Source organism: Branchiostoma floridae, chromosome 6, assembly GCF_000003815.2.
Source record: "Branchiostoma floridae strain S238N-H82 chromosome 6, Bfl_VNyyK, whole genome shotgun sequence".
Lineage (NCBI taxonomy): Eukaryota > Metazoa > Chordata > Leptocardii > Amphioxiformes > Branchiostomatidae > Branchiostoma > Branchiostoma floridae.
In genome coordinates this window covers 18,561,464-18,575,155 of record NC_049984.1, presented here as the reverse complement: position 1 = coordinate 18,575,155, position 13,692 = coordinate 18,561,464, and the positions used below count along the sequence as shown (strand labels likewise).

Genomic DNA, 13,692 nt, shown 5'->3' with positions numbered 1-13,692 from the left:
AGGGTTACACAATGGTTACGGAAACTTTTTTTCGACAGAAAGGTGCAAACAAAGGTGCATGTATCACTCCTTTTATTTCCATGATCGCATCTCAACTTAAAAGTTGCTGCAGAGATTATAAAAATGGAATAATGCACATTTGGTGTGTTGGCATTGTTCTTATAAATGGTTACATTTTGGTAGGTTATAAAACTGTACCTGTACTGTGACATACAAAAGGATGCAAGATGATGTACTACAAAACTGTGGGAATTTTCATCAGCAGACGAAACCTTTGTCTATCTGGAAACCTTTGTCCAACAAATGTGAAATGCGTATGGTGCAAGACCATGCAAAATTGACCATTTTTCTTAATTCACTCATAACCTTAATAAGCTGCATAACTGTAGTCAAGATACATTTTACACTTTTCCTGGGTATAATTTTAAAGACTTGACGATACGTCCAACCTCTGCAAGACAGAGAACAATGGACGCTAAACCGGCTAGTGAGTGAGTGGAAAGTCCGTTTCTACAAACCAAGTGGCTGAGACAAAAATGACTTGACAAGGTTCATGTGTTTTTAGTAAGATTTTATTGGCGTCTACCAAAGATATTCTGGACCTGGTGATGTTCACTTATTCTGCGCCTTCTTCAGACGGCCCATCTCCATCTTAATCAGCCAGGAACGCTGAAGAAGAACAAAAGAAACTCAGCAAGAAAGCAGACATACCTGAACTACATAGACATGTCATTCAAATCAACCCCACCCATGCTTACTATCAACAGATATGAGATGATAAAACAAGATAGAAACTATAATATGCAAACAGCATTTTGTCATCTTCAAATCTTATTCCAATCTAATTTGATGTCTTACCCTTTGCTTGACCTTCATCAACTTGAAGCGGTCAAAGTCGGAGAGCTGTTTTCTCTGTAATGAAAAACAAAACATAAGAATATATGTTGCAGGCCTTCTACTATTCAAAAATCACAAGGAGAATTTGCCACCTCAGATGGTACCCGCAACGTGCAAAATACCACTTGCACATTGCAACCACTTTTAGTTTGGTGCAACTTACTTCTTAACTTCTAAAATTTTGACCCTCAGAACTCAATTTTGTAATTTTCAAATATGATAGATACTATTGTTTTTAAGTTACTTGATTTTTAGTTCAAAACAAACATGCTTATAAGTAATATGATAGTAAAAGGTTATGTTTGTATGTATGTATTGTACCCTTTTTTCAGAAATCAGTGGTGCAACTTGAAATTCAGTTGTGCAACCTAGTTTTTGCCCCAGGTTGCACACTGTGCAATCTGACTCAGAAAAGTATTTTGTACACTGTACCAGTATGTCTATGGACTAAGGTAAGGTATGGTGTGTTTACTACGGATATTACATTGTAACATAAAAGACTTTATGATCAAGCAAGGATCTCATATGCAACATACTTTATGCTAATCCTCTGCAATACCACCAATGGACATGATGATACATAAAGAGGTACTATGGAAAGTTGAGTGTCGTTCCTTTTTAGTTGAGAAAGCAAACGTACACAGCAGCCTCGGTGGAGAAGGAACCTTACTCTGGCATTCAAAGAATGGCAGATACCCCACAACAGGGGACGTGCCCCAGTAAGAATGCCCAAGAGAAATTTCTCATGTTCTTTTTTTTTAATTTCAAAGTTTTGTAGCATGGTTTGGGGAGTATCCTTATAGTTTATATAATCATACTTCTTCAATCGGATATCATTATGACAGTGTTCTAGCCAGCCTGAATTTTTTTCGTCCCCTGGATTTTGAATGGAAATCCTGTTGAGCGGCAGAGGCTTCCACAAGACAGTCCTAGGAGGGGGCTGGAAAAATTTTGAAATCAAAGACCCACCAAAATGCTATTTTTTTCATTTTGAGGAGAAAATTTTGCTAGTAGAGTACACTTAATTTCTGCAGATTTGCAAAATTTTATTTGTTTAATATCTTTACATGCCAATTTTTGTCAGTCACAGAGGACGGAATGGTCAACATTTTTCTGTCCCCTGCCGTCAAAGGATGGAAGGACGGATACTGGCTAGAACCTTGCATCATGACACTTGCAAGACAAATCAAGATTTAAAGAAATCTATATACAGCCACAAAGAAACATAAATGTGCCTGTACCGTGGCCTTCATCTGGAGCTTCTTGTACCAGGTGGACTGGCGCCACTTCTCCTCCACACCCTCCTTCTCCCAGGCCTTCTTCACGGCGCTGGTGCCGCAGCCGTGTCCGATGGTGATCACAACTGGGGTCAGGTGGAGGAACTTGAAGCTGATGGCCTGGCGGCGGATGTTGGGGCCATCGACAAGAGCCTGAAGAGAAGAATCAGTTTTATCATAAGGTATTTTTACCGTATATATTTCATCTTTGATGTCTACAAGTTAAGCCTAGTGGTTAAAAATCAAGGTTGTATGACAAGTCAGCTGTCGTTCCTTTTTAGTTGAGAAAGCAAACGTAGATAGCAGTCTCGGTGGAGAAGGAACCTTACTCTGGCATTCAAAGAATGGCAGATACCCCACAATAGGGGAAGTGCCCCAGTAAGAATGCACAAGTGCGATTTCTCAATCATACGTACATGTACTTTGAGTTTAGAAGCACTTGGCTTACTTATCTGAACGGACTTGAGGCAGTTTTCTGCTAAAAATTACTTTTATTGCCACTGACGACAATGTGATTAGTAGGACTGTCACAGTTTATCCATATCTTTTATGTTGATGAGTTTTGCATACTGCCTGAAGATTGACACTAGAGTATTTAGTACTAGTAACATGTTTCAGCTGTGACTCAACAGTTGAATAAAAACATGAGAGGCCTTTTTTCTGCCTCTGCAACATGGCTGACTGCATGGAGTTACTCACCCTGTTCTGGTCTACAATGTCGACCACGGCGCACAGCTTGCCCTCATCCTGCCCAAAACGCACGAAGGCCACACGGCCGATCTCGACAAACCGTCTGTACACCTGTACATGAAAGAGCGTCACGTCAGTCAAAATGGAACATGTATAAGTAGCAAACCATTAAAAAAACTCACTTTTGTATTGTTCAATTTGCACATCAAAATTATTCATACTACTACATGACAAACATAGTATCGTGCATAATTTTGATCCTATCCAAGTACTATTGCTAACACAAGCACTGCAAATAAAAACCCTAATATCTTTTCTTACACGAATTATCACCTTTTACCAAGGAGGTTGAAAATCCTCCTTGCTTTTACAAACCATGTGAACATAAGTCGTAAGTAGACTGATCTTTTACGTGGAATTTTCCAGTGTTATCGTCAAATTTGATAACCATACCACTTAGGAACACAAAAATGATGAAGAGTTCTTTATGGCTCATAAAAATAGCAAAAAAGTGCTTCTAGTATAAACGTGAATTTTAGGAGTTTGAGTGAACCACGTCGACTTTCTGCTGCAGTTGCAAGTTGTAATGGGCCGTTCCAAAAAATAAATGTGGAGGGGGGGTTGAAGAGGTTGGATTTTCCAATTGCTTCACCCCTCCTTTGGATTTCATCCGAGTGCCTGACCCCCCCATTGAATTTCATCCGAGTGCCTCGACCCCCCTCTAATTTCATCCGAGAGCTCCAACCCCCCCTTTCTTTCATCCGAGGTCCAAATGCCTCTTATACCCCTTTTTTTTCATCTGAGTAACCTTACCCCCTCATAATTTTCATCCTAGAACCTTGCCCTTACAGTACTGTAACTGAGATAGGAGTAAAAGTATCCAAATCCAGATTTTCTTGACTTTTTGGTAGAAAAACCCATATCCAGACTTATCTTGACCCCCCCGTTCAAACGAAATCCAAATCCAAGATTTCCTTGACCCCCCCTCAGTAAAATCTGACCTCTTCAACCCACCCCCCACATTTATTTTTTGGAACGGCCCAACCGGCATACGGCATGGCATGGAGGTGTCCCACAGAAACGAACAATTTTCAACAAATGAACGGAATATAGCCAAACTTGTATCCATCCATTACGATCCGTGACATTCAAACAACGGTATGCTATGTTTCTAGGCCAGAAGAATGCGTGAAATGTGCTCTTTCTGTCTATTTTTGACGTGAAAAATCTACTGGAGATGCTCACCATTTTCAGCAAGATGGCGGAAAGGAAGAGCATGGGCCGCAAAGCACGCTGGGAACTTTCATAATTTATTTGCGAAAAATGAAGCTTTTAAACATATTTCTGCAATAAGTCATGTTTTCAGACTAAATCAACAATTATGCATACTGCATGTGTATTATGAAAATAGTAATATAATCTTTATTAAAAAGTTCATTATAACCTTTAACCTCCTTATAAGTCAACGACCTCTTTATTAGGAGGAATGTCTGCACCACAGTTTACAGTATCATCAGAAACCCTGCTGATTAAAAAAAACGTACAAAAAAGTGATAAAATAAGAGTTCAAAAGAATTATCAAAACTGATTTATTCTTCAGATACATGAATATGTCATAATTTTTTTTCAGTCTACAAAACAGGAAAAGTTTCTAAAGCCTTGCTTCCATTTTGGTATCATTCCTCCCAATAAGCGTCAGTGTCCATGTACTCCAGATAGGTTGGCACGTCCACCCCAGCTGCGCGCACTGCGGAAGTTCAGTTCTTTGCAAGTCCAAGTCCAAGGTGTCGTCCATTACGTGAAGTCGGAATGAACTTCCTGCGTGTAGTGGGCAGCTTGTACCGGCCGGCTGGGGTCATCAGTCGGACCTACTGTCCTGGGACTCCAGAGGTAGGGAAGGGAGCTTTTTAGGGTTCAAGGACGCACTGTTTATGTTATAACGTTATATTTTGCAACTATTAACGTGACATATCATATAGGGATCTTACGTTATGTGCGCAATGCTGTTGGACGAAAATAGCAATTTGGCACAAATGTACTTTTGCAAAGCTGTTGTAGTCAGCTTGATTCTACATATGACAACAACAAGTCAGTTTCAGTCGTTTCTATAAAAATTCTAGCAAAGGCGTTTTGTATTTCGTCCTTGTTTCTAGTTCAACTCACCTTTTATGACCAGGCTTTTAAAGGTCACAAGTAGTAATATGTTGGGTATTGGAATCTGATGCTGATCTGGTCAGAGCAACTTGAAAACGGAGTCTGAGGGGCCTATGGATTTGGTCAAAGGCATCTGTATCATCTTGCGGTAATGTTGGAACTGTCAACAACAACAACAGCAAAATTGTCAAAATTCTGCTGCCTATTAAAATAAATGTGACTGAAATGGGTACTGTGGATCCATGTTATGGCTGCTGCTGTAATGGCAATGAAAAAGTCTCCAGATAACGTTATAACTTAAGCATTCATGTATTTCCCCATCCTTTCAGACGTGCCGTCTGCCTGACACCCTGGTGGAAGCCTTGTCCGCAGCGGTCGGGCTGAAGAACGTCTCCACATCATTCGCAGTCAGGGAGCAGCATGGGAAGGACGAGTCTTACCACGTGTAATATATCAATTCAATTACTAGTATAATGATTCAACTTTCCCCATGTACATATACAACTGTTATGATATATATGTGAATTTCTCATGTAGTTATGTACAGTTCAACCGTTATTCAACCTTTAAAGTTACATCTTTTTGTAGCCTGGTTGCCATGATTCTAGGTTTAATATCTAACAAAAATGTCTCGAGTTGAGGTCGTCAACCTCCAGTAATCTCCAAGCAGAGGTTGGGGTGGGACATTGTAAATTTTCAGCCTTCTTTGACAGGCTTGACAAATGTCATGTGGATCAGTGAACAACACAAGAGCTGAGTGGGCCCAGGGTCCATCTCATTTTCACAGTACTACTGAGATAGATACAGGCTGCTTTTAAAATTAACATCTAGTGTACTTGCAGCTTCAATAATGTATTCAGCTTGCTAGCATTTTGCAAATTCAATATATGTATTTTGCAGAGCCTTTGCTAACTTATGTCTTGTTTATCCAAAAAGGGCTTAGGATCTATGCTTTTGTGTGCTTGTTTATTTTGTTGTTGTGCTTGTTCTTGCTAACGGCGCTTTGAATAAAACGAAATGGAACAGGCCACAACCAGCTGATGTCGTTGTCTGGCCGGAGACTACAAACGCTGTCAGCAAAGTTGCCAGGATCTGTTATGACAACAATGTACCCATGATTCCATTTGGTACGGGCACAGGATTGGAGTCGGGTGTCAGCGCGCCCAGGGTAAGCTTTCGTCTTTCATGGGCCACACCAATTTGTTTTGTTGTTCTCGCATCAAAAAACATACCACTGATCTGAAAAACAGGGTTCTAGCCAGCATCCGCCCTTCTGTCCTTTGATGGAATTTTAATTTGCTGCTGGGGACGCACAAAAATTTTGCCCATTCCGTCCTCTATGATGGACCAAAATCGGCAAGTAAAAATATTTCAACAGATACCATTGATCCAAGAAAAATTTGCCCCTTCAAATGCAGGAAATGGCAGGAGGGTCTGGATTTCAAAATTTTCCAGGGGGAGCATGCCCCCGGACCCCTCTAGGATCGTTGCGCCTTCAGCGCTCAACAGGATTTCTAAATTCAAAATCTAGGCTGGCTAGAAGCACTGCATATAATTTGAAGGTAGCAGGTCTGTTACGTTACCTTGGTGAATATAGTTAAAGTTTTTCTTCCTGGCCTCTGTTAAAATTTGTTCTCTTTCGTTTCACTTTGAAAGGCAGAGAACCGACAAAATAGATCAGTGTGGCCTTGGTGTATTTTAATTTTATTCAATAAGTTATTGGTAGGACTGAAAATCATGGTTGATAGAAATATAGAAATATGGAGGACATTTCAAGTCTTCATTCACACTCACCTCTATTAATCCATCTGTCTATCTACATGAATGTATCTATCTGCATCTCTGTCCATATATGTGTGTCTGTGTGTGTGTATCATCTATCAAGAGCTACATGAAAAGAGAGAGGGAGACAAGCAGTGACAGTGAAGTGTCAGCAGTAGTTAGGTAAAGGTCCATCACTAATCACTGACAAAGAGTAGTATATGATTTGTTCACAGTTGTAATAAGTAATAACTGTTATTTTTTACTGCTTAGCTCTATGCTCATGAAGTGATAACTGTTGCTGCAATATGTTGTTACATTATGAAGATTTTGTATTTTCAGTATCTTAACATTCCATGAGCATTGCACCAAAGCCTCCACAACGTTGTATTTAAGCAGTACAGGGGTAATCAGGTGGCGTAAGTATAAGATGTCTAAAAGATTCCCCTTGTCCTGTACAGGGCGGTGTGTGTCTTGACCTGACCAGGATGGATCAGGTCTTAGATCTCCATCCTGAAGACTTTGATGTGAGCGTACAGCCTGGAGTGACGAGGAACGCACTCAACTCCTACCTACGTGACACGGGCCTGTGGTTCCCTGTAGGTAGGTGGGTTAGAAGTAGGGTCTGGCTCTGAGGATCGATGGTCTAATTGTAGAAATTGGATAGAGTCAATAGTATGCTATAGGGTAGTCGGCCGTCCACTCACTCACTCACTTATCCATTGTCCTCTGTCCATTATCGTCTGGCTGGCCAACTCCCCTAGTGTACTATAGACTCTATTTGTCCAATTTCTACAATTAGACCACCGATCTGCGGAGCCTGATAGAGGCAACTCTAGGCACATTGAAGAAAAAATGTAGTAAGTACATGAGATGAGAACAGACTATATTTACTCCCAGAAAAAAAATCTTCCTCAGAATTTCATTCTGATTTGCATTATTAAGCATTATACTTTTAAATTCAAGAACCAAAAAGTTCAATAGCTGTGGCCTGACACAGTTAAGTTTTCCTAATGATACAGATCCGGGTGCAGATGCTTCGCTGTGTGGCATGGCGGCGACCAGCGCCTCCGGCACCAACGCCGTGCGGTACGGGACGATGCGGGAGAACGTGATAAACCTGGAGGTCGTGCTGCCAGACGGAACGATCATCAACACTGCCGGGAAGGACAGGAGGACAAAGTAAGGCGCCATTTGTACTTTAATGTGATATTCAAAGTTCTAATGTAGAAGACGCTTAATTGCATGGCCTATTTGACAGTGAATAATGCGAAGTTATCTAGCTGGACCGCATCGGTTTGGGATTTTGGGATTCTGTGCAGTTAACAGAAGTGTGCGTTAATCCGTTGTGCAATTAACTGACTTCTACTGTACTGGTCTTTTGGAAATGATAAACTTTAGGTTACAGAAATATGATGAGCTCTCTATACTTTACCAGGTAAAAGAAGGTAAAAATTTTATTCGACTTCCAAATCTCACTGTAGCACTACAGGACTTGGCTGCAAAACATATCCTATATCAGAAGAAGTCCATGCTACTGAGACAGGACTATTTAGGACAGCCATTGTATAATCTGTATCTTTGTCATCCTTTGTCTGATCTTTACCTCTTCTCGTATGGTTCAATAAGAAATGGCTGCTCATGTCTTTGTACATCCGCAGGAAAACTGCAGCAGGCTACAACCTGACGAACATCTATGTGGGGTCAGAGGGCACGCTGGGTATCATCACCAAGGCGACGCTCAGACTATTTGGAATACCAGAAACTGTGGGTGTCAGAAAGTCTTCACTTGTGTTGTCGATATGGGTGTACATCGTACAATGTACCAGTACAAAACCGTCTTTTCTTATTGGACTTAGTAAAAATGTGGTAGACGGGATGTTGGTCCTATTAGAAAATGAAGAGGTGAAATGATGACAAATTTACTCTTTTGGGGATGACAGGTTGAAGAAAATAACAAGAGCGAAGAAGAGTTTATTGTCATTTCTACCAAGTTTTGCAGTTGAATCGTATAGTGGCAGTTAGCCTTGCCGGATTTTAAAACTCCAGTGGGACTCAAATACTCCACCATACAGATTTCTTTGTAGCAGAATGGACCATTGTTCTGAGTATTCACAAGTTATCACATACTGAATTAGGTTCAGGTTCAGCTCCAGACCTGGACCTGATTCTCTGGATCTGAACCGGACCTGAACCTGAATTTTCTGTACCTGTACCCACCCCTAATTGTCAAATTACATGATTTTTTGGCTAGAGAAGAATGTTGTTTTTTTCTATTTGCCAATTATTCACCAATTGGTTCAATCTGACCTGAGTACATGGCTCCTGTTTCACAGATCATGGCAGCTGTGTGCTCGTTCCCCTCGGTTCAAGCTGCCGTGGACACGACAGTCATGACTATGCAGAGCGGCATCCCCATCGCCAGAATAGGTGAGGTCACGTGCACAGTTCCTTTCACGTTCAGAAAGATGGATAAATACATAGTAGTAGTCAACTGTGTTCTGCTGCTGCAGTGGTCTAGACACTCATGCAGCTGCAATCAGTCTTTCTTCAACTTTCTCCACTTCATCCTGTTCATAAGTACACATTGTAATTGTTTACTTGCCATTATAAGTTTGTCTGCTGCATTCCTTGGCCTTGTAAGGACTACTTTTCGTTATTAGAAGGTGCTGGATAATATATATGCTCCCCACTGCTTCTTTCGTGGTTGTGTACAATAAAACCCTAAATAATCCTTTGATCTACTTCAGTTCAGCTCAGCTCAGTTCATTCTCTGTGATACCAAAATTTTCACAAAGTTCTGTCCACCATGACAGAGCAGAGCTCGTCAACCTGAAGACCTGTATCCTCCTTGAATAATTTTCTAAGTGTCAAAGAAGGGCGACCACGCCTGTGGGGCTCATCCGGTTGCCAGAGCAGGACTGCTTTCTTCATGTCAAATCACATGCCCTGCTAGACACATCCTTTGGTTGAGGTTGGCTGTCGTTATGCTTACTAATAGCAAGTCTCTGTAAAGTTGTTCGTTTGTGATGTGGCTCCTCCATGACCTAGGTTGATGGAACTATTTCTGGAGATTCAAATCATGAAATCATGTTTCCTCCCCCTCAGAGTTCCTAGATGATGTGATGATGGACGCCTGTAACAAGTTTGGCGGGCTGGACTACCCCGTGGCACCCACCCTGTTCCTGGAGTTCCACGGTTCAGAAAAGAATGTGGCAGACCAAGCAGAGGCTGTGGGTGAGTGTCAAGATGGTCACTTTTGTTTGTTTGTGGGGCACAAATGGTAAAACTGACTCATACATTTATTTCGTAAAACACAGTTTTTTTTTTCACAAGCACAAGCTGGGTAAGCCCAATACACCTTACTCACATGGCGGCCATCATAGATCAAAAACTAGGTCAATGAAGCAAACAGACAAAACTTATTTCTAAAATCAGCTCCCATTTAGTTTTCCCCAAACCACACACATTTTCACAATATAAGATCAAATAATAAATATTATAACTAGCGTTATGCACGGAAAGATGTAGCAATTTAGGGTAGCATAGACTGATCCCACAGTCCGTTAAGAGATGCAAAAAAAAACATACTAATGCAAATATTTGACAGACATGCAGCCATTCTCTTATTGCTCACTTTCCTTATTGGCAGGCTATCATTGGTTTAACTGCCAATTATGATGGACAGTCTTATGTTTGCTTTATTGAACTCATGGCCACCGCATGAGATAGGTGTATAGGTTTGATCCACTCACACTGTAGCATATCCCTAATGTTTTTTATACAGGTAGTATGGTTAATTCTTTAAAAGTGTGACTCTCCTCAAAACAGGGACTTGGATATAGAATGAATATTTTTGTTTTTCCCAGCTGAGATTGCACAGATGAATGAGGGGTCAGACTTCCAGATGGCATCAGACCCTGCTGACAAAAAGAAGCTGTGGTCGGCACGACACAACGCCTGGTATGCTGCGCTGGCGCTCAAGCCTGGGTCAAAGGTCAGTCTCAAGGGTTTTTATGTTTTGAATATAGTGCTTGAAATACCACTTGCAAACAAAACCACATTTTGCTTGGCGCAACTTAATTCAAAACCGTGTAGTGCAGTGCAGAACCTAAAATTTTGCAGTTATAAATAGAACACCGCTTTTCCCCCCACAAATGTGCAAATAAGCTTTTATATTTATTTCTTCAACATAAGTAGTTACTGGAAGAAAAGATAATGGATAAGTAGCTGATTTGAAGAAAGTAATAACTTGTTGATGCGGCAATCTACCTTTTGACTTTTGGCTGAAAGAAGTATTTCAAGCACTGCAATAGTATGTGTGTACCAAGTGGTAGTAGGAATGACCACAAACACATACAAGATCATTTTCTCATTGTATTGTCCCTGTCACAATTCAAATAAAGTCAAAGTTCTCAGGCTGTAAGTGTGATGATGTGAACTATACATCTCCAGGGCTGTGCCACGGATGTCTGTGTTCCAATCTCTAGACTACCGGAGGTCATCGTTGAAACTAAAGAGGACATCAGCAAGTCATCCCTCATAGGTGATCATTTGCATTAGAAGTGTTCCTTTTGCTTTATTAATAGGAATTCTATGTATGTTCAATGCATTCTAGTCTAGAGGTGCTTTTCCTCCACTGTACGGTGAGGAATTTGTTTAGCTAGGAATACAACAAAACTGATTTCTGTTATCCCACTATGACAGGACCAATAGTTGGCCATGTAGGTGACGGGAACTTCCACAGTATCCTGACCATTGATCCAAATGACCCAGCTCAAATCGAGGAGGCGCACGTGTTACATGAACGCATGGCGAGGTAGGCTGTCTGAGTCTTACGGACTCTACCCATCTGTTGGCTCATATGTATTGCACAGCTTGTAATCTGCCTAAAGGTGTAACACATTTTAGTATTGTACAGTAGGTACAAGCTGCATCAGAACAAACTAATATTAAATATGTTTGATCCATCACACAGGGAAGGACTCTTCTTAACAGTAGGTACCTTTGCAGAATTTGAGTGGGGCTGGCTCTTATGTTAGGGCCTAACAGGGGGTGGGTGGGTGCTTTGCTAGTTTCAAAGTTGGCTTAGGTTCTCAAATGGAAAAGGGAGTTTGCTGAGGAAGGAGTTTGCCAGTTCGCCCTGCAAAGTACTTTTCAGGGCAAACTCCCTTTCCTGGCATTAGAGAATCTTATCCAATTTTGAAACTAGGGAAAAAAACACCCACCCCCAATAAAACCAAGCCCCGTTCAAAGTCTATGAAGGAGGCTATCTTAGCAGAATGTTTTTCAAAATTGCAAGGAACCTTTCTAGCAACTTGCAACATTACAGGTAAGATTTAGAGTGTTGTTTCTCTGCAGACGAGCTCTAGCCGTTGGAGGGACGTGTACCGGGGAGCACGGAATCGGACTGGGGAAGCGCCACCTACTGCGGGAGGAGATGGGAGAGGGAACATTCAGCGTCATGAAAGCACTGAAACGTGCGCTGGACCCTAAAAACATCATGAACCCAGAGAAAGTCATCCCTGTGTAACAAAACACATAGCCAGTTAAGTGATTTGTGGGTGGTCAAATTTGGAAAGTGCTGAACTAGAAAACAACCATGAAAACAAGGGAAGTCACATAGTTTTACACAAGTGAATACTTTAATTTCAGATTTTACCCAGATTTGTTTGTATCTTGTACAGTACTTCCAGGTGTGGCCTTAAGCAGTATGTGTAACAGCTGCATGCTTCAGCATCATTTTTGCAGTAATGTCTGGCTATGCTTGAAAAAACTTACAAAAATGGGTGTAAAATAACCTGTCAATTTGTATCTGAAATAAGCTCTCTGTAGAGCATTTTACCCACACTGTTTTATTGAATACTTTTGTTATGCTTTGGTTTCAACCGCTGATGGTGAGGTAGTGCATTGGACATATCTTTTAAGGTAATGTGCTTGAATTAGAAACACAATGGCAGAGTGCAATATCATTTTAAGGCATCAGTCGTGCTAAGATTGCAGAAATAATAATGAATTGATGATATGTGTAATTAGATGTGCTATATTTATTGCTGCATTTGTATGTTATAATTGAGTATCAATGTGCCTTTAAAGGCATTTTAAACTGTACATGGTATTGGAGTTCAAATCAGAGCTTGAATAGTGTTGGTAATGAGACCTACCATATATTGGTACATCAGATTCTGTACCTTTAGTGGACATTTTGAACTTTTTTCTCCTACATTCTGTTTTGTTTGTACCTTTTTTTTTCAATACTTTGAAATAAGAATTCATTCAATAACCTAATAATATGTAAATAAAGAGAGTAAAATTTGTATGTGTACTTTGTGTGGAATCCTTTTCTCTCCACACATATTGATTCACCTATGTACATGTACAGACAATATCGCAAGAGAATATGGACGCAACTTAAAACAGGTGAACTGAAATGATGTGTATGACTTAAATGATATATGACATAAAGTAATTGAAAGCACGTCATTGACCGTTTGTTGGTGTAGTTTGGGCAGTAGAGTAAGTAATGGACGACTGATACGGACCGGCACCCGCAGCTACATGCTGGGCTGTTGCGTCAGCCTTGAGAGAATAAGCTGTAGTTCAAGCTACAGGTGCCAAATAGGGGTGCGTACCGGTACGGTGTACCGGTACAAAACCGGTTTTTCTCATTGGACCAGTCCAGAAAAAACGGACCTGAAAAAAATTGGTTGACCGGATGTTGGACAGATTGGACAGATTATATGATCAGGCATTGAAACGTTTTGGGTCTTACGGGTCGAGAAAATAACGAGTGAAGTAGAGTCTTTAGTCATTTCTACCAATTTTTACAGTCAATAGTTCTTTGGCAGTTAATCTTGTAGGATTCTTAAACGCCAGTGGGAGTCGAATACTACACAAAACAGATTTCTTTGTA

At 40.7% G+C, this 13,692-nt stretch overlaps 2 protein-coding genes across 2 annotated transcripts; one reads left to right on the top strand and one right to left on the bottom strand.

The window, feature by feature from the left end:
* Positions 1–554: 554 nt before the first annotated feature.
* Positions 555–4,227, bottom strand: LOC118417634 (60S ribosomal protein L14-like). Its single transcript, XM_035823248.1, has 5 exons — positions 4,110–4,227; positions 2,874–2,975; positions 2,139–2,327; positions 859–912; positions 555–669 (listed from the first exon to the last, which is right to left on the bottom strand). Exons 1-5 carry the CDS (start codon positions 4,140–4,142, stop codon positions 613–615), a joined length of 435 nt encoding a protein of 144 aa, XP_035679141.1. The 5' UTR covers positions 4,143–4,227; the 3' UTR covers positions 555–612.
* Positions 4,228–4,543: 316 nt separating this feature from the next.
* LOC118417633 (probable D-lactate dehydrogenase, mitochondrial) lies at positions 4,544–13,102 on the top strand. Its single transcript, XM_035823246.1, has 12 exons — positions 4,544–4,754; positions 5,348–5,463; positions 6,045–6,186; positions 7,241–7,382; positions 7,802–7,961; positions 8,441–8,546; positions 9,116–9,209; positions 9,888–10,016; positions 10,649–10,776; positions 11,235–11,325; positions 11,487–11,598; positions 12,141–13,102. The coding sequence occupies exons 1-12, from the start codon at positions 4,674–4,676 to the stop codon at positions 12,310–12,312; spliced, it is 1,473 nt and encodes a 490-aa protein (XP_035679139.1). The 5' UTR covers positions 4,544–4,673; the 3' UTR covers positions 12,313–13,102.
* The last annotated feature ends 590 nt before the right edge of the window (positions 13,103–13,692 follow it).

Coding starts and splice junctions, on each gene's coding strand:
- LOC118417634 (XM_035823248.1), bottom strand. CDS start 4,142: ATGCTCTTCCTTTCCGCCATCTTGCTGAAAATG. Junction 2,328..2,873: donor ACATTGTAGACCAGAACAGG/GTGAGTAACTCC, acceptor TCTTCTCTTCAG/GCTCTTGTCGATGGCCCCAA. Junction 670..858: donor TGATGAAGGTCAAGCAAAGG/GTAAGACATCAA, acceptor GTTCTTCTTCAG/CGTTCCTGGCTGATTAAGAT.
- LOC118417633 (XM_035823246.1), top strand. CDS start 4,674: ATGAACTTCCTGCGTGTAGTGGGCAGCTTGTACCGGCCGGCTGGGGTC. Junction 4,755..5,347: donor ACTGTCCTGGGACTCCAGAG/GTAGGGAAGGGA, acceptor CCATCCTTTCAG/ACGTGCCGTCTGCCTGACAC. Junction 11,326..11,486: donor CAGCAAGTCATCCCTCATAG/GTGATCATTTGC, acceptor CCACTATGACAG/GACCAATAGTTGGCCATGTA.